The sequence below is a fragment of the Peromyscus eremicus genome, chromosome 2 (assembly GCF_949786415.1).
Source record: "Peromyscus eremicus chromosome 2, PerEre_H2_v1, whole genome shotgun sequence".
NCBI classification, from domain to species: Eukaryota; Metazoa; Chordata; class Mammalia; order Rodentia; family Cricetidae; genus Peromyscus; species Peromyscus eremicus.
The window spans coordinates 136130774-136155209 of NC_081417.1; the positions used below are offsets into that span (position 1 = coordinate 136130774).

Consider the following 24436-nt stretch of genomic DNA (forward strand, 5'->3'; position numbering starts at 1 on the left):
ACACCTGGGACGCAGAGGCAGGTGGATCTCTGTCAGTTCAAGGCCAGCCTGGTCTATAGAGTGCGATCCAGGACAGCCAGGGCTACACATAGAAACTGTCTGACCAAAAAAAAAAAAAAAAAAAAAAAAAAAATTACATGAGGGCTGGGGAGATGACTCGGGAGATAGAGAGCTTTAATTGTAACGGTGAGGGCCAGAGTTTAGATCTCAGCACCCACCTGAAAGCTAGGCAGGATGGTAGCCTGTGTGTAATTCCAGCTCTCAGAAGGTGGAGATGAGGCCTCTTGAACAAGCTGGCCAGCTGCATGATTTTGGTGAGCTCCGGGTTCGACGGAGAGATCCTGCCTCAATACGTAAGATAGATAATGAATGAAAAAAATGAAATAAAAGGAGGAGGCAGGACTGCTCCTGAAGTAGGGAGAAGATTTTTATTGTAGACGTCATGGAGAAAGTAGGCAGAAGGAAGAGTCCAGGCTGAACATGGCCGGCAGACTGGACTGGACCATGAGAGGACAGTGGGGGAGGGAGACCAAGAGGGGACAGTGGGGGAGGGAGACCAAGAGGGGTCAGTGGGGGAGGGAGACCAAGAGGGGACAGTGGGGGAGGGAGACCAAGGGAGGACAGTGGGGGAGGGAGACCAAGGGAGGACAGTGGGGGAGGGAGACCAAGAGGGGTCAGTGGGGGAGGGAGACCAAGAGGGGACAGTGGGGGAGGGAGACCAAGAGGGGACAGTGGGGGAGGGAGACCAAGGGAGGACAGTGGGGGAGGGAGACCAAGAGGGGTCAGTGGGGGAGGGAGACCAAGAGGGGACAGTGGGGGAGGGAGACCAAGAGGGGTCAGTGGGGGAGGGAGACCAAGAGGGGACAGTGGGGGAGGGAGACCAAGAGGGGTCAGTGGGGGAGGGAGACCAAGAGGGGACAGTGGGGGAGGGAGACCAAGAGGGGTCAGTGGGGGAGGGAGACCAAGGGAGGACAGTGGGGGAGGGAGACCAAGGGAGGACAGTGGGGGAGGGAGACCAAGAGGGGTCAGTGGGGGAGGGAGACCAAGAGGGGACAGTGGGGGAGGGAGACCAAGAGGGGACAGTGGGGGAGGGAGACCAAGGGAGGACAGTGGGGGAGGGAGACCAAGAGGGGACAGTGGGGGAGGGAGACCAAGAGGGGTCAGTGGGGGAGGGAGACCAAGAGGGGACAGTGGGGGAGGGAGACCAAGAGGGGTCAGTGGGGGAGGGAGACCAAGGGAGGACAGTGGGGGAGGGAGACCAAGGGAGGACAGTGGGGGAGGGAGACCAAGGGAGGACAGTGGGGGAGGGAGACCAAGAGGGGACAGTGGGGGAGGGAGACCAAGAGGGGACAGTGGGGGAGGGAGACCAAGAGGGGACAGTGGGGGAGGGAGACCAAGAGGGGTCAGTGGGGGAGGGAGACCAAGGGAGGACAGTGGGGGAGGGAGACCAAGGGAGGACAGTGGGGGAGGGAGACCAAGGGAGGACAGTGGGGGAGGGAGACCAAGAGGGGACAGTGGGGGAGGGAGACCAAGAGGGGACAGTGGGGGAGGGAGACCAAGAGGGGACAGTGGGGGAGGGAGACCAAGAGGGGACAGTGGGGGAGGGAGACCAAGAGGGGACAGTGGGGGAGGGAGACCAAGAGGGGTCAGTGGGGGAGGGAGACCAAGAGGGGCGGTTCAGGACAAGAGGCCAGAGGCCGGTGGAGCCAAAGTGGCTGAGTTACACAGGGGTCAGTCTGGGAGAAGGGAACCGGAAGCTCAGCCCCTGGAAGGGAGAGGTTCAGGGTAGGGTGTGGAGTGAGAAGTGCTGGGAGGAGGCACAGGTGATGCTGGGAGACCTGGCCAACATCCGTTTTGATATGTCCATAGGCACCCCAGTTAGCCCTTTGTCCAAGGTTTTTCCTAAGGTCAACCCGGAGGTCTCCACAATGCACGTGCACACGTATGCATGAGCACCCACCCCTACACACGCAAACATCCCTCCCCATCCCCACACCACCCATATACATGGAAAAAATAAGTGAAAACAGTACAGATAAGGGTTGGACCACTTTTTCATCCGCTGCTTGAGAAGTTATTCACCTTAACGTTTCGTCTACACATTGACATAAATTTCTACTTTGCACTTAAGGTTTTGCCCCTCATCTAGACCAGACCAGACACAGGAGTAAGAAGGATGGAAAGGAGGTCACAGAAATCTCAGTGTCTTCTTGGGGAGAAGCTGCCCTACGGGTAAAACTGACCATCTAATAGTTTCCCGGGACATAATATCTTAAGAGTTGACTCCTCCTGCTCTTCAGTGTGACAGTATTCTTCTGGAAACAAGCCAAGGGACCTGGTGGACATCTTTAAAACATGTTTTCCTAAGGAAAGGGGAGGAGGTAGGCAGAGGAGGGGAAGAATTACACAAAGATTAGTCTAACAGCTTAAAAATAAAAAGGATCGCTGGACAGATAGATACCAAATATAATAAGAAACATGCTGATCCTGGGGAGATGACTTAATATGGGCCTCCAGCCTCCTTGGAGCTTAACAGTTATCTCCAATTTGGAATTGGACTTTCAATTCCCACAGCAGTGTGCATTCTGGATGCACTTCTCAGGATGCAGGCAGCGACGATGAGCTATCTAAACCAGGCTGAAACTGAGAGGCTGTTAACAACATCTCAGAAAAGCGCTTCTCGGGTGGTTCTTAAGCAGCGGGCACTACAGGGACCCAGCAGCAGGAAGGAGCCAAGGCCTCTGTTAGTCTTTCCAAAGCTTAATCTAGGCACCTTCTTCTGAAGACCTTCTTAACGCTGAAATTTGAGCGATGCCGAGAGAGTAGTCTCTCCATCACATTTCATAGGGAGCCAGGCTGGCGGCTTGCTGCGTCCTTGTCTAAAAACTTCCTGGGCATTTCAATTGACAATGGAGGCATGGAGCTGGAGAGATGGGCCAGCAGTTGGTTAATAAGAGCCCTTGGTACTCTGGCAGAGGACTGGGGTTTGGTTCCCAGCAGCCACACCAGATAGCTCACAACCATCTGTAACTGCTGATCTGATGCCCCCTTCTGGTCTTCATGGGCACTGCATGCACTGGATATGTGCATGCCGCTAAACATTGATAAAGACTAGGCTGGCCTCGAACTCACAGCCTGCGTCTGCTACCCGAGTGCTGGGATTAAAGGTGTGGACCGCCATGCCCAGCTATAAATCCTATTGTTTTTTAAAGTAAGAAATGGAGGATGATTTGACCAGTGAACCCCTAACTTAACACAGCCTGTTCTTATATTTTCTGGTTAACTGCTTAGATTGTATATAATGGAGTTTTGTTTGTCTGTTTTCTACAGATGAAACAACCCTGAAGCCACATGAAGAATTCTCCGATGTTCAGCACCTCCTGCTTTGGCACTTGGACTGTTTTGCATTGGAGTGGAGTCACTCTAGAGTCCCGCTCTTTTATTTGTTTGTTTGTTGGTTGGTTGGTTTTTAAGCAGAGTCTTATGTATGCCTTGAACTCCTACCTCTCCTTTCTCCACCTCCTAAGTGTGAGATCACAGGCATACAGTGCCACGCCAGGTTTTACATAGTCCTGGGGGTGGAGCCTGAGGCTTTGCACACGCTAAGCAAATCCTCTACTACCTGAACTATGTAAGTCTCTAGTTCTCTTTGCGAGTGTTTGTTTGATTGAAGGTAAGGTCTCCCTGCGTAGCTCAGGCTGGCTATGAATTTACAGCAATCTACTGCTTCAGCCTTCTTCTGATTTCTGGGGTTAGAGACCTATGGCACTCGGCTCTTCTCAGCGGGCAACTTTTGCCCCAGCAGATGGGAATCTGCTGTCGGTGAGGGACCTACAGAGAACAAGTGAGGAGTCTGTGTGGCCGTTCAACTGAGGAGCAGAAGCCAGCAAGCTGGCACGAATTAAGAGCTAATGGCCTGAGAATGCAGCACTGCAGGATGAGGGCCCTGGGCTGCAGCTTAGATACGGACACCCGGACACCGCGGGCAGAGCCCAGACATGGTTTCAGAGAGCAACAGAGCCCACTCCAGCCTTCCTCACCTTGGCTCTGCTGGAGAAAATGAGAGGATGCAAGACTGGCGAAAAGGGAACCAGGGCTTCATGGGCTAGCTTCCGGTCAGATCATCAGAGGGCAGCAGGTGACTTTTAGGGAACAGTTGGATTTTCAGAGCTAAAACTTCTGTGTGGGGCTGGAGATGTAACTATTGGCAGAGTGCTTGACCAGCACACAGCAAGTCCTGTATTTGATTCCAGGCACTGCAGACACCACTGCATGCGTCATCACAGAGCTTGGGAGGTGGAGAGGCAGGAGAATCAGAAGTTCCAGGTCATCTTCAGTTCCAGGTCATCCTCAGCTACACACCAAGTTTTGAGGCCAGCCTAGGCTTTATGAGAACCAGTATCAGTAAAACAATAACAGCAAAGAGACTAACATTTCTATGTATACAAGAATCACTAGGGGATCTGGGAATATAGCTTAGTAGTAGAGTGTTTACCTAGCATGGGAGAGGTCCTAGGTTCAATCTCCAGTGCCACCAAAACAACCACTAGGATCACTAAGACATGAGCACGTAGCTCGGTGGTGGAGCACTTTCCTAACATGCAGATGATCCTAGTTTGGTCCTAGTGCTGGAGGGGAAAATAAATCATTAAAAGGTAGATTATTGCTGGGTGTGGTGGCGCACGCTCTTAACCCCAGCACTTGGGAGGCAGAGGCAAGGGGATCTCTGCGAGTTCTAGGCCACCTTGGTCTACAAAGTGAGTTCCAGGACAGTTCCATAGCAGTTTTCGCAGAGAAACCCTGTCTCAAAAAAAAAAAAAAAAAAAAAAGGTAGATTGTTTTACATTTGAGCTTCTATCTCCAATCAGGTGGAAGGGAAGGGCTGGGGAAAGGCTCAGGAGGCTGCGTTTTAGACCCACTCCCCCAAGTGAGTCTGATGCTCGTGGTCCTCAGACCACACTGAAAAATTCTTCTTTGGAAGCAAGTGCTCTTTACCCATCTGACACCCATGACAAGATGAAAATGAGGTCAGGATTCTCTGCTTCCTGTGAAGACATCAGTTCGGTATACAGCACAAGCTTTTTTCAGAAATGAGGCATTTCTAGCTGGTCTCTGGGGGACTCTCCCCCTCCACACAGAGCCGTGGCTAAGGAGCAACAGGACTGCCGGTGATGAGGCGCTAACCCTGGGTCTGGAGAAAGAGAGAGAGAGAGAGCATTGCATCTGCACAGATGAACTGCGTCTGTGACGTGCTCATGGAATCACCCTGCAAGTTTTCAGGGGAGTTAAATCATTCTGTCTGCTGTAAAGCTGAGGATTCGTACTCCTGGAGGGGTCTTGCCTCCTCTAGCTGCCATGCATTAAGGGGGGGGGGGTGCGGGGAAGAGCGAAGGAACAGGCACTGTATTACAACTGTGGGAAGCGGGACAAACAAAACGCCGCCCCGGTAACTTGAGCTTAACTCACCTCCATCATCAGGCTCTGCATCTGCTGGCTGAACCGAGGGTGCTTGTCAGGCCCGGCAAATACTGTTGGAAGGGTTGATAGGTCAGACTGTAAAAGTAGATGGGAAATTTGTACAGTCAACATAAGCAGGGTGAGAGAGTAGGGGAGAAACAACACACCATATCATCTGGGAAAATGAAACTCTTTGGCAAGACTTCACAACAGCCTGATTCAAAATTTCATAATGAAATTATGTCTCTGATCAAAGCCTGCATGAGCTCATGGGCTGATTTCTGCCATTCGTGTTTATTCTGGTTTGCACCAAGTTGAGGCATCAGAAACACATTAATCTAATCTTCTCTCTGGGAGGAGGAGGCTCTTGTACCCTCATTTGGGGATCAAAGGGACAGAGTAGAGCAGAAAAGACCATCTTCATTCAGCTCCTCACTGAACGTGCAGTTTTCTTTGATTGATTCTCAGGGTTGCCTTAGGTTCAGGGGTAAAGCCTTCCTAGCAAGGCTGAGAGTTTGTGACACTTGCCCTTGAGGCAATAAAAGCAAAACATAAGGGGAAGGGAGCTGGGTGGTGGTGCACACCTTTCTTCCCCGCACTCAGGAGGCAGAGGCTGGCAGATCTCTGAGTTTGAGGCCAGCCTGGTCTACAGAGTGAGTTCCAGGACAGCCAAGGCTACACAGAGAAACTCTTGAAAAACAAACAAACCAACAAACAAAAAAGATAATGTCTCCATCTATAGCCTGGCTTTTATTTCCTTATATAGCCCAAGCTAGACTAGCTGTGAACTCAAGGCAATCCTACTGCCTCAGCCTCTCAAATGCTGAGATTACAGGCTCGCATCACCATACTCAGCTTTGTTTCAGGTTCTGAAGCACAGAGGTGAATTAATGTGCAAGGCTTCCTCTTTCCCGCAGCTTCTGATCTAGATTTGGGTAAACAGCCAATACTCTTGTAAGACCACTTCAACTAGTGGCAGGTGCCGTGAAGTATGGTGGAATGGAATAGCAGGAAGGAAGTGGTTCGTTTAAAACAATAAATCAGGAAAGACTTCTACCAATAGGATAAGTTGCCAGATAAATCAAGGGCATGTAGCTCAATTTGAAAATGACAAGTGAACAATGAAAAAAAAAATTTTGAGGTAGGGGCTCTCTATGTAACTCAGGCTGTCTTTGAACTTGTGACAATCCGTCTGCCTTAGCCTCTCACGTGTATCATGATTCCTTAGATTCTTTAAGTTGTTCTGAACAATGCTTGAAACATAAACTAGAAAGTATGTTTATTTTTTTTCTAATCTGAAATTCAAATTTCAATGTGTACTGTATTTGTCTTGATAATTTTTTGTTTGTTTGTTTGTTTTTTGAAACAGGGTTTCTCTGTGTAGTTTTGGTGCCTGTCCTGGATCTTGCGCTGTAGACCAGGCTGGCCTGGAACTCATAGAGATCCAGGTGTCTCTGCCTCCCAAGTGCTGTGCAGCTTTGCGCCTTTCCTGGAACTCACTTGGTAGCCCAGGCTGGCCTCGAACTCACAGAGATCCGCCTGGCTCTGCCTCCCAAGTGCTGGGATTAAAGGCATGCGCCACCACCGCCCGGCCTTCTTCTTCTTCTTCTTCTTCTTCTTCTTCTTCTTCTTCTTCTTCTTCTTCTTCTTTTCTTCTTCTTCTTCTTCTTCTTCTTCTTCTTCTTCTTCTTCTTCTTCTTCTTCTTGTTTTTGTTTTTGTTTTTTGAGACAAGGTCTTGCTATACAATCTGGACTGGCCTGGAACTCATGGCAATCTTCCTTCCTCTGTCTCTGGAGTGCTGGTATTGCAGGTGTGGGCCATCATACTGAATTATTTGCTAGGGTTTGCAATCCTATGGATAGATATTTGATCAAGGAACTGACCAGAAGGAATCTGCTATGCAGATTCTGGGAAAGAGTGATTCAGACAGAAGAATATCCAGTACAAATGCCAGGAGGAACAAGAGAGGTCAGAGGAAACAGAGCCAGATCACAAGATTTTGTTTGTTTGTTTGTTGTTTGTTTTTTCGAGACAGGGTTTCTCTGTGTAGTTTCGGTGCCTGTCCTGGATCTCGCTCTGTGGACCAGGCTGGCCTCGAACTCACTGAGATCCTCCTGGCTCTGCCTCCCAAGTGCTGGGATTAAAGACGTGCGCTACCACTGCCCGGCAGATCACAAGTTTTGTAGGGATAAAAAGGAGTTTGAATCTCTCTCTCTCTTTGTGATAATAAGTTATTAAAGGATTGTCTCTCTTTTTTTAATTAACTAATTTTGAGCTGAGGCTTGAACCCAGAGCCTGGTGCGTACTAGATGGCGTGCTCTACCCCAGCCTAAAATCTGAAGGTCGGGGATGGCCTGTACTGATATTTGCCTACTGCTGCTGGGCAGCTTTTGGAAGGGTTCAGAGAGTAAATTCCGATCAGCTCATGCACTGACTGATCAGAGAAGAGCCCAGGGCTGCCTAGTGACCTGGATGTTGCTATGGAAGGGACGCTTGGCGGTTGCTAGGCCAGGAGGAGGAGGCGGAGACAGCGGGGCGGAGGCGGGGCTGGGCCAGCTCAAGGAAAGCGCCGCGCGCTCTCAGGAAATCGTTCTGGGCCGCGCGTGGCGCGAGCGGAAGTGACGTCACCGGTGTGCGGGGTCCAACGTGTTTCACGTAGGTCGCTTTCCCGGCTGGGAAGTTCTGAAGTGGTTTACCTTGCGTGTAGCAGAGCGGTGTCGGTACTGTCGCCAGGATGGTGAAGCCCAGGTACAAAGGACGGAGCACCATCAACCGGTCGGCAGCCAGCACCAACCCCGGTACGGCGGGTCGGGCGGAACTAGGCCGCGGGAACCTGGGGGAGGAAGGCCGGGCCTGTGCGGCGAGCCCGGGGTGTAGGCACCTACTCTCAAGTCGGAGGGCGCGTCACGCTAGCCTCTGGCAGCCCTGCGGCCTCTCAGGCCGAGGCATAGAGAAAGGCAGGTAAAAAGTGAACTAGGATCCTGGAGTCCTGGCACACGCCTGTCATCCCAGCACTCGGGAAACTGAGGCAGGAGGATCGCGAGTTGGAGGTCACCTGGGCTACAGGCCACAGACTCTGAAAACACAAAGTGGAGTAGTTGACCCGGGAGACCTTTCACCCTTGACCATACCCTAGCTCTGACCATGTAAGTGAGTGGTTAGCTCTGGCCCTTGGAATCAGATGATGTAAAGGCAACCCTGCAGGTAGATTTGATGATGATTTCAGTACAGGTGTTTAACACTGGTCAGTTAGAGCGGTCAGCCTGGTCAACATAGTGAGACTGTCTCAAAGACAAAAACACACACAAAAACTTGAGATATGCTCTTGTCTCCATGGAGCTGCAAGGATAGCTGATCTCAGTGTTTTCCTTTAATTTGCATAATTAAGTTTTTAATTAGATTTATAAAAACACTCAAGGAGGCTGGAGAGACCACTCGGAGATTAAGAGCTCACTCACACTGTTCTTGCAGGAGGACCAGAGTTCAATTCTCAGTACCCAGTTCAATTGGCTCTCAACTCCCTGTAACTCCAGCTCCAAGGGGTTTCCAAGGTGATGCCTCCGGCCTTCAAGGCAGCTACACTAACATATATGCATTTACTCACATACATCCATATAATTAAAAACAAAACAAACAAACCCCAGGCACACTGTTTAGGTAGCAATGCAAAATGAGACTATACCAAAATTTAAAGTTGCTGCATTACTTTGCTATCTTTCATAAAAGTATTTAGTCATATAATACCATTTATTTGGAAAATATACTTAGGATTGGCTGGTAATTAGTTTGATGTTGTTTTTAAGCAGAGTTTAAGTTTATCAGCAGTTTTAAAATACAGATGTAAGTTTTGGGGATTAGTAGAAAGAAATAGTCAGGAAAAGGGCACATAGCCAGGTGGCCAGGTGTGTGTATATTTCTCAAGAGTTCCAGTAATTTAGTTGTATTTTGTGTTTTAGAATTTAGATTATGAGGGGCTGGAGCGATGGCTTGGGGGTTAAGAGCGCTGGTTGCTCTTGCAGCGGACCTGGATGTGATTTCCAGCACCCGTGGTGCTGACAGCCTTCTGTAACTCCAGTTCCAAGGGATCTGACACCGGACATTCTGTGCATTTGTTACACAGACATTTGGTCAGGATACCCATATATAAAATATAAATAAATAGAATTATTAAAAATTTAGAATAGGAGAACTAGTTATGAGTTCACAAAGAGGATTTCTAGGTATGCTGCTTCTAAACTCAGAAGCTTCATGCATCAGCATGTAAGCCATAATTTGTGTGGAAGTTAACTCAATTTTTAAAAAGCATCATTTCTTGAAAGTTCAAACTACAAATAGTTTCTTTTTTTAATTTATTTGTTTTTATTTTATGAGCATTGGTGTTTTGGCTGCATGTATGTCTGTGTGAGTGTGTCAGATCTTAGAGTTACAGACAGTTGTGAACTTCCATGTGAGTGCTGGGAATTGAACCTGGTCCTCTAGAAGAGAAGTCGGTGCTCTTAACCACCGAGCCATCTCTCCAGCCCTAATAGTTGCTTTAAAAATACTTATTTACACTCTCTCTGTACTTTCCCTCTGTGCGGCATCTGTCTCCCTCTGCGTCTCTTTGACTCTCTCTCTCTCTCTCTCTCTCTCCTTTTCCTAATAAAGCTCTAAAAAGGTAAAAAAAAAAATACTTATTAACCCTGGGCAGTGGTGGCATGCCTTTAAGCCCAGCATTTGGGAAGCAGAGGCAGGTGAATCTCTTGAGTTCCAGGGCAGCGTGGTCTACAGAGCAAATTCCAGGGCAGCCAGCCCAGCGCTACACAGAGAAACTGTCCCCTCAAATAAATAAATAAATAAATAAATAAATAAATAAATAAATAAATAAATAAAATTATTTACTTTATGTATGAGTTTTGCCTACATATACCTGTAACGCCTTGTTCATCCCTATAGTTGCTTGTGGGTACTGGGAACTAAATCCAGGTCCTGTACAAAAAATATCAAATTCTCTTAACTGCTGAACTCTCTTTCTGACCCAGCTCCTTTATTTACTTATTTTTAGACAGGATCTCCGAGCATCATCACTGACTCACTGTGTAGCCAAGAATGTCTCTGAACGTTTAGTTCTCCTGGTTCTCTAGTGCTGGAATTACAGGCTGTGCCACAGTGGCCGGTTTGTGCATTACTCAGGATCAAACCCAGGGCTTTGTGTTCGCTAGGCAACCATTTTACCAATTGAGCTACATATCTGTTGTGGACGTGGTAGTGTTTGGTCAGACTTGTTAAAGTGGGTACTGATTTTATGCCACCAATGTAGAGTGTGATTGAGGATTAAAAATCAAACGGCTGCCAGGGCATGCTGGTGCACACCTTTGATCTCAGCACTCAGCAGCAGCAAGCGGATCTTTGTGAGTTGAAGGTCAGCCAGTGTTAAATTGTGAGACCCTGTCTCAAACACTCTTAGTAAGAAGACAGAGGGTCTGGAGAGTGCATGCTAACCCTGTCTCAAAAAACCAAATCAAATGGCCAACACAATCCTCCCACAGTGGCGCTTCCCAAGTTCTTGTCAACTTTTTCATTTTCACTTACATATTCTTTTCTTTAGAAAAATTTTAAAAAAATTCTGGAAAAATTAGTTTGTGTAAAGCTGAATGAGAGCTTTGATGTTTGATAGTCCCTTTTATCACAGATATTTTCTTTATTCTGGGGCAAGGCAAGGTAAAACAGGAGGAATAAAATTCCCAGATTGGCCGGGCGGTGGTGGCGCACGCCTTTAATCCCAGCACTCGGGAGGCAGAGCCAGGCGGATCTCTATGAGTTCGAGGCCAGCCTGGGCTACCAAGTGAGTTCCAGGAAAGGCGCAAAGCTACACAGAGAAACCCTGTCTCAAAAAATCAAAAAATCAAAAAAAAAAAAAAATTCCCAGATTGAAGTCTTGAGTTATGAAGTGTCTATATGCGTGTGCCTGAGCATGCTGTAAAGTTGCCTGGTGGGGCTACTCTATGTTGCTGCTCATTTTGGTCCTCGAGGTCCTTATTTAAGAGAGGTGGAGCTGAGTGTTATGGCACATGCTTTTAATCCCAGCAGAGGAGGCAGAGGCAGGAGGATCTCTGTGATTTTGAGACCAGCCTAGTCTACAGAGTTCCAGGACAGAGAAGCCCAGTCTTGAAAAAAAGTGGGGGGGGAGGTCTAGAGGTCTGGTAGTACACTATTTTAATTCCTGTACTTGAGAGACAGAGGCAGACTGATCTCCATGAGTTTGAGGCCAGCGAGGCTACATTGTGAGACCCTGTTTCAAACAAACAAAAAGACAGGGTCCGAAGAATGCATGCTAGCTGCAGGACGGTCCTTTGAGGGTTGGCTCTGTGTAGTTTTTTCCTCTCTTTTTCTTTTTTCAGTTTTGCCAATATTGCAACTCTGTTTTTTAAAATTATTTTATGTGTATTTGTGTTTTGCCTGCATACACACACACACACACACACACACACACACACACACACACACACACGATCATTGTGTGCCTGGTGCCTACAGAAGCCAGAAGAAGGTGTTGGATCCCCTAGAACTGGAGTTACAGACGGTTGTCAATTGTCACTTGGGTGTTGGGAACTGAACCCTAGTCCTCTGTAAGAAAAGCCAGTGTTCTTAACTACGAGCCATCTTTCCTATTGTTCTGTTGTTGTTGTTCTATTTTATTTATTTGTTAAACTGAGACCTAGATTGGTATCCTTTGTGGTTGAGAACACAGACTGTGATCAAATGCTTGTGTTTAAATTCTGGCTCTGCTGATTAGCAACCATATGACTCTGGCACAATATGACCACTCAGTGTGTCTCAGTTTCTTAGTCTGTAGCACATAACGTAGGCATGTATGACTGTTGTATGAATTGAGATGGTGCCGGTGCTGGAGTTAAAACTGGTGATATTAGCATCCCGTTGTCAATCCCATTCTTTTGGAAGTTTGGTGGTGGACTCCAGCTTTGTCCTAGCACATTCTCATAGTCATTTGTTGGAGCACCATATGGAGAGAGCAGACATTCTTTGGTGAGGTTAGCTTGGCTAGTTGAGTAAGCTGGTAGGTGCATTTTAAACAGTGACCGTACTTACCAATTGTTGATTATCAAATGGTTTATTGTCTATTTCTAGATCGAGTACAGGGAGCTGGAGGCCAAAACATGAGGGACCGGGCCACAATTCGACGCCTGAATATGTACAGGCAAAAGGAGCGCAGGTGAGCGTTGGACACAGCCAGCCTCCCCTTTCCTTCATGCCCTGGATTTAAAGCGGAGACTTGGTTATCCCTTGTTCCCACCCCCACTTTCTCCCAATGGGAGTAGGATGCCATTTCCTGTGGGGTTGCTGTGGTAATACAGCGAATACAGTTCAAGGCTGGGCAGTTTTGGTGAAGCAGTGGTTGTTCCCTAACACTTCCCAGCAAGTGATCATCCTATTTCTCACACACTGATCTCCAACAGTGTACTGTCAAACTCAATTAAATGCCCATCAGATTCAAGTACAAAGTGTATAGACCACTTACGAAAACTGCCAGGAAACTTGACTTTGAGAGCCAGACTTGAGATCACAGCTTTGTGGCACTAGGGCTCATCACAGCCCGGAGTTCTGCTGAGGCAGCCTCCACTCCAGGGACTTGCTGAGAGTGGCATTTTGCTAGCTGGTTTTAATTTGTTTGGTAATTAGATTCATTTCTTCTAAAAGTTGTGTGTAAAACACAAACGTCAGTAACCTAACCTGCCTTGGTCGCCTACTTTGCAGTTTGCTTTAGAATTTTGAGTTCCAGGATAAATCACCCTCTACTTAAAATTCATTTAAACCAGCCTTTAAATAATTACCAAAAAAACTCAAGTATGTGATTTTTTTAAAAAAGCAAACAAACAGTAAATGGATTTTTAAACATCAGCATTGTTACTCATCTAGCAGAAATCATTACGTGCTCTGTTGCAAGAGGTTAAACGGCTTTTGGGCAATCTGTTTCAAATGTAGAAGGACTTTTTGTTTACTGAAGTCTGTATTTCATGATCATCTTAAATCCCCCAAAGTCCTTTTGATGGAAAGCATGCTCTGTACGCAGCCTGGGCTGTTGCTGCCTTTCTTCTGTCGTCAACCCAAATCTGTTATTTCCTCAACTCAGGAACAGTCGTGGTAAAGTGATTAAGCCGCTGCAGTATCAGTCAACTGTGGCTTCTGGCACAGTGGCGCGAGTAGAGCCGAATATCAAATGGTTTGGTGAGTATCATCTTATATCTTCTTCTTCTTCTTTTTTTTTTTTTTTTTTTTTTGGTTTTTCGAGACAGGGTGTAGCTTTGAAGCCTGTCCTGGAACTCACTCTGTAGCCCAGGCTGGCCTCGATCTCACAAAGATCCGCCTGCCTCTGCCTCCCGAGTGCTGGGATTAAAGGCGTGCGCCACCACCACCGCCTGGCATCCTGTATCTTCTCTGCACATGTATGTTGAATGGGAAGACTCAGATGTTGACATGTCCAAAAGAAGGTTTTAGTGAGTGAGACTGTCAAGGGTTATGAAAAGGAAATACAAAGTACCCACAGGGGGAAAGAGAGGGGCTGCAAAAGTGGTGGGCTCCTCACACTGTTCCTTTGGAAGAGAGCTCATTCTTAGTTGGAAGTGAGCCATCGTGTCCACAGAGGCAGACAGGACCTTCCTCATAAAAGCATCTGTAGACCTTGGACTGTTTACCTCTTCATTTCTAGTTGGCTGCAGAGATGGTTGTATGAGAAGTGGCCATGCAGGTGCTCTGGTCCCTTTACCTTGCAGCTGGTTGGATGTCCTTTTTTTTTTGGATGTTTATTGGTCCTTGCAGGAGTGAAGAGAGTTTCTCCAGTCACAGAGGGAAGGAGCTGGGACTCTAGGCCTAGAGTATCTGAATTTGGAAGCAAGTTGTATATGTGGCTAGAGGCAAGTTATTAAGGCTCTGTCCCTTAATTTCCTAATTTCTAAAATGGGAATAAGAATGGTATAGTTTCAAGATGGTCGTGGTGGGGCACACCTATACTCCTAACGCTTGGGAGATGGAGGCAGGAGAATCAGAAATTCAAGGCTAGCCTGAACTGTATGAAACCTTGTCTCCAAAAAAAAGATGACCAGTGAGATAGTTAGCTCAGTGGTAAAGATGGTTACGCTCAAAGCTGGCTTACTTGAGTTTTGTCTCTGGAACCCACATAGTGGGAGGAGGAAAGGAGGTAACTCCAGCAAGTTGTCCTCTAATCTCCACACAAGAGCTATGGTGCTCCCTGTCGTAAGTAAAATTGAAAAGAAATCCATGTGTGTGCAGTGCTTAGCATCGTGCCTGGCAAGTAGTGGGTGTATGTCCTTGACGCTGTGTCGGCACGTGCTCTTGTTGACTTGAATGCTTTCTTAGCATCAGAAGTCTGACGTTCGCAGGTGCAGTTGTCTTCTTAGAGGTGTCCTGAAGACCTTAGGAGTCCATCCAAGCCCTCTTAACTCTGAGTTTTGGGCTTCCCTCTCTGAATGATCAGCTGTGATTGGTGCCATGTTTCTTTGCTAGGACTGGCAGGAACTAAGACATTTGTCAAATCTCAGTTCTATTCAGTGATGTTTAATTTTTTGTTTCATCTAATCAGGAAGTTGGGCTCGGAAAACTGTTGAAACCCATTATGTGTCTGAGTTGGTGGGTGAATCCTAGTGTGTGAGTGCAAGAGAGGCACGTGTCCCCCTTTTCCTAAGTTTGCAGAGTTACAGGGAGTAGATGGATGTGCAGGCACTTAGGGAGTGGAGAATGACCTTGCCTTCCCCCGTCAGTGAGAAGATGAGTGCAGAAGCAAAACCAGTCCCTCAATGAATGGCAATGTTCTTTATCTGTGAAATAGGAAACACTCTCGAGATCAAGCAGGCATCATTACACAACCAGTCCCTTATTGAATGGCAATGTTCTTTATCTGTGAAATAGGAAACACTCGTGTGATCAAGCAGGCATCATTACAGAAGTTTCAAGAGGAAATGGATAAAGTGATGAAGGACCCATACAAAGTTGTCATGAAACAAAGCAAGTTACCCATGTCTCTTCTGCATGATCGAATCCAGCCTCATGTAAGGGGAAGCGCCGTGTTGGTGGTAGGGTTCTGTGGGCCAGCTTTGGGCAGATACCACTGTTTGTCTTTGGCTCTAGTAAGTAGCAGTGGGAGTTTTACGAGACTTGGTTCTCTCCTCTGTCACCCTTTGTATGAATTGAGTTTGGCTCAGGAGGTGCAGCACTGTGTGGATCCAACAAAGCTTTGCAGTGAGACCTGAGTTTTAATCTTCACTCCTCCCCTCCTCTGTCCTTAGTTGGCTTTCTCCATGATCCATAACTTCCCTAATGTAAAGAGAACTTTCCTGTTCGTGTTTGGATACAGCTGAAGCACCTGTGCATGCTGGGCCCAGTAAGCATGCAGCACTCTGCCTATCTGCCTATTAAGGCTGAAGAGATGATAGCTCTTCAGAATGTCATTTCTGTGTCGTGTGTGTGTGTGTGTGTGTGTGTGTGTGTGTGTGTGTGTGTGTGAAGACTGGAGGACAGCCTCGCTGTCCTTCTCCAGGCACTGTCTACCTTCCCTTCTTTTCTTTTTGAGGCAGGCTCTCTCACTGGCTGGAACCTATTAAGTAGGCCAGACTGGCTAGGAAGCCCCCGGGGAGGAGAGTGAAGGTTGAGATGGAAGGAGCCTTCAGTGTTGTATTACCCCAGGCTCTGGGAAATGCTTGGAGGTTGTGAGCCGAAGGAGAGGATGCTGTTCAGGTTGTTGATGGCTGGAGTGTGCAGTGCAGTGGGGACTGAGGCTCGCTAGAGTGGAAAGCGTTCACACGGAGTAAAGACGTGCCCTAATGTCTGCCTGCACGTTTTTAACTTGCATTGAAGAATTCCCAGAAGTCCCAGTGCCGGGCTTCAGTGCCAGTCTGAGGAGGGGAGGAGACACTGACAAATATACAAGGATTAAACAGTTCAAAGAAAAGTGTTTACTTAGAGAACAGAAATCAAAAGCAAAGCTGCCTATTGCCTCAGGTTTTGTCAATTATGTCCTGTTTTATGACGGATAGAAGGACGGCACCTATTAGTGCAGTGGCTGTTTCCTTTCAGGGAAGCATGAGCGTCATTCCTGAACCACAGACAAGTTGCTCATTTCCCTTCTTCCCTTTGTCTCTTCTCCCTAAAGCCATCCTCTGACCGACTATTGCATGCCTTTCTGGGAAGAACAGAGGCTCCTCTATTGTGGATTTATTGCTTTGTTGCCTCTCCCAGTTGTTCCTAGCTCAGCCATCTGATGTGTGGAGTGAAGGAACCTCCAGTCACAGGAGTCAGCTTGGGTTGTTGTTGTTGGATTTTTGTTTTTGTTGTTGTTTTTCAAGGCAGGGATTCTTTGTGTAGCCCTGGCTGTCCTGGAACTCACTCTGTAGACCAGGCTGCCCTTGAACTCACAGAGATCTGCCTGCCTCTACCTCCCAAGTGCTAGGATTAAAGGTGTGTGACACCACCACTCAGCCTAGCTTGTGTTTTAATACAGGAAAATATTCAGAATAATTGGTGGGCTTTCTGCTTTGTCTTTGAAAAACCTTCCTATTTGAATCTGGTGGCTGTGGCATGGTATGGAGTCCAGTTCTGAAATGGTTCTGCACAGGGAAGTCAAATCAGATACATTTTAACTTTTGCACATTCAGTTCTGTGTGTTAGATATATTTCTGTAGCAATGTAGTCAAAGTAGTTAACTAACTTTGCATGTACACTGTGTGTAGTATGATAGTAAGCTTATAGGTTCAAAACCATGTGCTTCATAGGTTATGAGATTTAAAGATTTGATAAGTGTGTGTGTGTGTGTGTGTGTGTGTGTGTGTGTGCGCGCGTGCGCGCGCGCCCTCTGAGGCTAAGAGGTGTCAGATCCCTTGGAATTGGAGTTCTGAGCCACATGATATGGGTGCTGGAAATTGAACTCGGGTCCTCTGGAAGAGTAGTATGTGTTCTTAATTACTGAGCCATCTCTCCAGCCCAGTTCTGAGATTTCCAAGGGTAATTTTCTCTCATAGTGATTTGTAAACTTGACAGATTGATTTTGTGTGTGTTGTGTGTACTTGCGCATGTGCCGTGAGGCAACTTTTAGAAATGGAGTCTCACTTGCATTCAGCCTTGCTGAAGCGGGGTCTCTCTTGTTTCTCTGTACTGTGTACTCTAGGCCAGCTGACCTGCAGACTTCCCAGGCAAGTCACGTGCTCACCTGCCATCTCCCTGGGATATTATAGATTCACACCACTGCCTCTTTTTTTTTTTGTTTGTTTGTTTGTTTGTTTTTCAAGACAGGGTTTCTCTGTGTAGCTTAGCTTTGTGCCTTTCCTGGAACTCGCTTTGTAGACCAGGCTGGCCTCGAACTCACAGAGATCTGCCTGCCTCTGCCTCCCAAGTGCTGGGATTAAAGGCGTGCGCAACCAACCCGGCTTCACTGCCTCTTTTTATGTATGTCTTACACGCCTTTCGGGGATAAACTGGCCTTCACTGAGCCATCTCCTCAGCCCAGGCATACTTATTGACTTCAGAACTCAGTGCCACAGAAAATGCTGTTTTCCTTGTGGATGTTCCCCCAGTTAGACAATAGCAAGGGAAAGTGAACTAAGACCGTAGTGAGTCCAAGTAAATGATGACCACTTGATACCTTAAAAACCTGAGGAAGTTGGAGGAGCAGTGGACATTGGGAAGGCATGAGGCTGCCCCATCACTCATGGCTTTCCTAGCTAGTACTTACCCAGGGCTCTGTGCTTAAGGGGAGGAAGGTGTGGTTTTTGTTTTGTTTTGTTTTGTTTTAAAGGAGTCTCTGCAGACTCTTAACATTCTGTTACGTGGTAGATCCTAACTCAAACTTTGACTTTTATCTTGCTTCAAGAATTCCTATGCCTGTAACTCCTTTACAGGCGCATCAAGTTCTAGTTAGTATCAGGTTCCTTTATCACATCTAACCTATTATTTTGGACTTTTGCTAGATGTTTTTCATCTGAAGAGTTTCCATGTGCATTTAATAAAAACGTTACCTAAATTAGGGAGAATGTTATCTGAAACTAAAATGCATCTTATAAAACAAGCAATTCCTTTTAGCCATGAGAGAAATTAACTTCCAAGAAAAAGTTGGCATTTACAGTTGGTTTAAAAAAGAAAAAAACACACACATTTGACTGATTGTCCTTGACAAAACCTGTGAATTTGGCAAATTTTATGCACTTTGTTTGAAAGCTCCCAAGAAGGGTCAGAAAAGATAAGTTAATTTGCATCCTTGTAGTCCTGATTCCATTTGACTGGAATCTATGATGAGTGAAGGAAAGCAGACTTTGGCAAGTCTCACATGGCTGGTCATACTTGGTGTCTGTATTACCTTGAGATTCCTGCAGTGAAGCTCTAGTGTTGCAGAACAGAAGAAGCCCTGTGCAGTTTAAACATGCATTGCAGCTGTGAAACCAGCCTCGGTTTGTGCTCTCGTGGGTTTGATGTGGTCTGGAAAAAATAAGTACAGACACCTTTCCCCAGGTGGTTTTAGCTTTTTTGCTTTGCCTCAGTGTTTTCCTTTCCTAAGTCTTACCTACACTTCTCCTTTCTTTAGAATGCAAAGGTCCACATTCTTGATACCGAAAGTTTTGAAAGTACATTTGGCCCAAAGTCACAGAGAAAGCGGCCAAACTTGTTTGCAAGTGATATGCAGTCCCTTCTGGAAAACGCTGAAATGTCCACTGAGAGCTATGACCAGGGCAAGGACCGTGATTTGGTGACGGAGGACACTGGTGTAAGGTACGCATCTGAGGTTCTCATCTTTGCTGCTGTGCTACAGAATGTTCTCTCTGAGTCCTTTGTGCTGATGTGGGGCATAGTGATTGCGCTCAGACTCAAGGCATCAGTGCAATGGAGGACAGACCAAAAATAATTCCACATGGCTTCATTACCGCACACCTCTCTTCATTCCTAAAGAAAAGGGAGTAATGTTTTCTTCTTCCGTGTGTCAGTGGTGTACACTGTCATTCGAAAATTACAGAATGTAGTTAAGTCGGAAATTGACACTGGCTTCCTGGGTCTCTAGACCACTGCGGTTTATGGTTGATCTTTTTCTATGACCCTCCAAAGACAATATGAAAGAGTGATGAACCTGCATAAAGGTTATGGGGTTGGTTGTCTGTTAAAATTTGTATCATTTTATTTTGTGTCTATATATGTGTAGGTACATGAGGGCCACCGTGCTTATATGGAGGTCAGAGGAGTTGATTCCCCCCTTCTCCTACATGGGTCCTGGGATCTGACTCAGGTTGTTGGGCTTAGAGCAAGCCATCTTGCCGCCCTCAGCTTCTTTTTTAAATGATTACACAGAGGAATAGTTTTCATTATGGCATTTTCATATGTGTGTGTCCTACTTTGTGTAGGTAGTTGTTTTAGTTTCATTTTATAATGTTAGAAAGGGAGAGGAAGGATCATAAGCTTTCTTCATTCTCATGGGGATTCATATGCTGAAGATGACAGATTGCCAGTAGGGATTCCCTGCGACCCCTCTTTTGTGAGATAGGGTCTACTATTGAGCTCTGGCTAGCCTGGAACTCGCTATGTAGAGTTATTATATAGCCTCAAACTCACAGATATCCTCCAGTCTCTGCCTCCTAAGTGCTAGGCTTAAAGGCATGTGCCACCACACCTAGCTATAGTAATTTTGTATTTACAAATATATCTTTTTCAGTAGACTTTCATTGTGGTGAGCTTTGCTATTGGATAGTTGTACTATTTGTAGGTTTTCCTGTGTTTATCACTATCACTGAATCTTCCTCATCCTCAAGGATTACTGAGAGGCAAGCTGGGCGGTGTCGTATACTTTTAATCCCAGTACCTGGGAGGCAGAGGCAGGTGGATCTCTGTGAGTTTGAGGCTGTCTGGCCTGTATAATGAGTTCCAGAACAGTCAGAGCTATATAGTGAGACCCTATCTCACAAAACAAACAAACAAACAAAAACAAGAAAGGATTACTAAGAGGCAAGTCATGATACCCAACCAAAGGGTCTGCCTCCTTTGGATAGGCAGCTGCTACCCTGTCCTGCAGAAAGGCTTAGCTTCTCTTGGGCAGTGCTGGAACTCCTGTTCTCCCACATTCAGTTAACAACGTGCAGGCAGGTTTGACTGTCTTACAGAAACGTGTGGACTGAAGACCACAGAGGTGTTACCTCATTGCTAATGCCACCCCATCTCGCTGGAGATGAGAGCTCTTATCACTTGAGACCGAACAGAAAGAAGTAGCATGTTTGTTTATTTTTAGAATCATGTGAATGTTTGCGTGTTTGTGTTCATGTGGAGGAGGTGTACGTGTGCATATGAAGAGAGGTCAGCCTTCAAAAAAAAAATGTTTTTTACCGTGTATGGGTATTTTGCATGCCTGTATGTCTGTACCAGATGTGTGCTTGGCACCCATAGAGGCCGGAAGAGGGCATTGGATCCCCTGGAACTAAAGTTTAAAGATAGTTGTGAGCTGCCATGTGGATACTAGGAATTGAACCTGTGTCCTCTGGAAGAGCAGCCAATGCTCTTAATCTCTGAACCATCCTTCCAGCCTCTAGGTGTCTTCTTCAATTGCTCTCCACTTTGTTTGTTTTTTTGTTGTTGTTTGTTTGTTTGTTTTGAGACAGTATCTCTTGTACTTGGAGCTTGCTGATTGCTTAGACTAGCTGGCTAGCAAGCTCCAGGGATCTTCCTGTCTATGATTCCCCTGTGCTGAGGTTATAGGCACACCCCACCATGCCCAGCTTTTTACATGTTTTCTGGGGATCTGAACTCAGATCCTCCATGCTTGCATGGTAAGCACTTTACTGGTAAGCCATCACTTAACCCTCTATTTGAGCTTTTTTTTAATGATTTATTTTATTTTTAATTATGTGTATGTGTGTTAGAGATGGTATGTGAGTACAGGTGCCCGAGAAGGCCAGAGAGAGCATTGGGCCCCCTGGATCAGGAATTACAGGCAGATGTGAGAGCCACTCAACATAGGTTCTGGGAACCGAATGAACTTGGGTCTTGTGCAGGAGTGCTACACACTCTTAACCTCTGAGCTGTCTCTCCAGCCCCAAAATTAATCTTCCTTAGTTTTGTTTTGCTGAGACAGGGTCTCTCTATGTAACCTTGGCTGGCCTAGAATTCACTATGTAGACCAAGCTGCCTTTGAACTCACAGAGATCCACCTGCTGCTGCCTCCCAGGTGCTGGGATTAAAGGTGTGTGCCACCATCACCTGGCTGGCTGCCTTCCTTCCTTCCTTCCTTCCTTCCTTCCTTCCTTCCTTCCTTCCTTCCTTCCTCCCTCCCTCCCTTCCTTCTTTTCTTCCTTCCTCTTTTCTTTTTTTCTTATAAACAGGGTCTCACTGTGTAGACCAGCAGGCTGGACTTGAATTCACAGAGATCAGCCTGAGTCTGCCTTCCAAGAACTAGGATTACAGTTGCTCACCATCAAGCCCAGCTCACTCCCCACTCTCCAAGAGCAATGACTCTGAGAGACATCCATCTTGCTGTCTACTCAACTGCAGAAGTCACACCTTTACTGTAGTTTCCCAGGAGTACATTCACTCTCCTGCTCATGACCAGCTGAAACTGTCACCAAATATTTGAAATCATATACTGCCACTGAAACAGTTGGCTATTTAGACCCCAAAACAGGATCAGTCATTTGTTATCATTATATATCATTCTTTTAAACTAGTTCTTTGGCTTACCAATCAACTTTTGTAACCTGAACTTTTCTCTCTACAAAGGTAGTCTAATCCATCTATCACTCAATATTTCAATATTGCCTTTTATTTGTTTTTTTTTTTTTTTTTTTTTTTTTGGTTTTTTGTTTGTTTGTTTTTTCAAGACAGGGTTTCTCTATGTAGCCCTGCCTGTCCTGGAACTTGCTCTGTAGACCAGGCTAGCCTGGAACTCACAAAAATCCACCTACCTCTGCTTCCTGGGTGCTAACTTCTTTTCTATTTTATTTAATGATTATTTGTTTGTATGTACATATACATATGTGCCACGGTATACATGTGTGGTCAGAGGACAACTTGTGAGAGTCAGTTTACCTTCCATCATGTGGGGTCCGGGATCAAACTCAGGTTGTCAGGCTTGGCAGCAGGCATCTTTACTGAGCCGTCCCACTGGCCAGGCTTTGTTGTCATTTGTCGTCTTCCTTCAAAAGGTAAAGCAGATAATTGGGGAAGACAGACTGTTTTTGTTTATTGTTCCTTCAGTAAATGTCCTTGAGGCTAGTAAGTAAGCAATTAGAAACTTTATCCAAAGAAGTGCCTCTCTTGAGAGCCGTGAAGCGTGGATTGTGACACAGGTCCTGCCTGTGCCCTTCTTAATTCTTGGTGACAATGGCTGACGACAGCCACACCTTTTTCCCTGTTATGTACTTGGTTTTTTATTGGCGCACAGCCATCAGCACTGTCGCTCTAAGAGTCCCATCACCTTAGTTTGACAAGACGAGGGATGGATGCAGGAAACCCCGTACTGTTTTTCCTTCTGTGTCTGGCTTATTTCATGTGGCGTGATACCTTCAAGGTTCATCAGTGTCGTGGCAGTGTGTCATAATGTCCTTCCTTTTACTTATTTTTTAGTAGCATTCTTTTTGTGCTTTTAAATTTTTATTTATATTATTTTTTAATTATTTGTATATGTGTGTGTGTGTTTAGGGTTTGGAGGAGGTTGTTTGTTTTGTTTTTATTGATTGATTTTATTATCTTAGTGTGTTTTGCTGGCACATGCGTGTATGGACCACATGTGCACAGTGCCTGCAGAGGCCAGAAAAAGATTTCAGATCTTCCAGTACTAGAGTAACAGACAGTTGTGAACCAGCCATATGAGTATTAGGAAATGAACTTAGGTCCTCGGCAAGAGCAGTAAGCACTCTTAACTGTTGCATCATCTCCAGCCCCCTACCTCTCCCCACTTTTTGATGCAGGGTCTCACTGTGTAACCCTGGCTGGCCTGAAACTCGGAGATCTGCCTGCCTCTGCTTTTCATGGTGCTAGAATTAAAGGCGTGGGCCACCACTCCCGGCAATGTCCTTCCTTTTTAAAGCCAACTTTGCAAATTCACTTAGATATTTGAAGCATGATCCTAATTAGTTTTAACAGTAAAAACCCGGAGTCAAGGTGAAAGCTGAAAGAGAGAAGCAGAGCCTAGTGCTGGGAGTAAAGGTGTGCACCACCACTGCCCGGCTCTGTTTCTCTTTTAGACTGGTTCAGTCTTGTGTAGCCCAGGGTGGGCCTGAACTCCTGATCTTCCTGCTTCCTCCTCTCCAAGTGCTGGGATTAAAGGTATGTGCCACCACTGCCTGGCCTCTATGGTTATCTAGTGGCTAGCTCCATCCTCTGATCACAAACAAAATACCACACAACAAATATTCTTCCCTTTGATACATTTGTGTGTGTGTGTCTTTTCATTCTTGAGACAGAGTCTTATTATATAGTCCTTGCTGGCTTGGAAATTAAACTGTGTAGAGCAGGCTGTCTTAACTCGCAGAGCTCCATCTACTGGCTCTTGAGTGCTGGGATTGTAGGCGGGAACCACCGTCGTTTCCTTTTAATCTTGATAGTGCTTCAGTTGCTCATTTCTGGTCCTTTCTTCCTTAGAAATGAAGCTCAAGAAGAGATATATAAGAAGGGGCAGTCGAAGAGAATATGGGGAGAGCTCTACAAGGTAAGACCCGTGCCGTTCACTGAGCAGCTCCTCCGACCTTATGAACTTGGAGGCAGTAGCCAACTGAAACTCTCAGAGGACATAACACTCAGCTCCTGGCTTCATCCTCTTTACTCCATGAAGGAACTGATGGAGCCTCACGCGTGCTACCACGGTGCTTGAAAGGAAGAGCACATGTGTTCTGTGTTGCCTGTGAGTCTTGTGTAGACCACCTGTTAGGGTGATGCCCCATGGGCATGGTAGTGTTGCGTAAGAATTGTAGGGTATTCCTCCTCGCTATCTCATTCTGTAAATGA

General features: G+C 46.3%; 1 protein-coding gene across 1 annotated transcript in view; it reads left to right on the plus strand.

Annotated features, from left to right (window-relative positions):
- The first annotated feature begins 8064 nt into the window (after positions 1-8064).
- Positions 8065-24436, plus strand: part of Gnl2 (G protein nucleolar 2) — a 30990-nt gene continuing 14618 nt past the window's right edge. The window contains exons 1-6 of the mRNA XM_059254942.1: positions 8065-8256; positions 12587-12671; positions 13590-13684; positions 15383-15522; positions 19044-19228; positions 24074-24140. Of these exons, the coding sequence (XP_059110925.1) occupies positions 8193-8256; positions 12587-12671; positions 13590-13684; positions 15383-15522; positions 19044-19228; positions 24074-24140 (636 nt within the window). The 5' untranslated portion in view covers positions 8065-8192. The remainder of the gene's footprint in view (positions 8257-12586; positions 12672-13589; positions 13685-15382; positions 15523-19043; positions 19229-24073; positions 24141-24436) is intronic.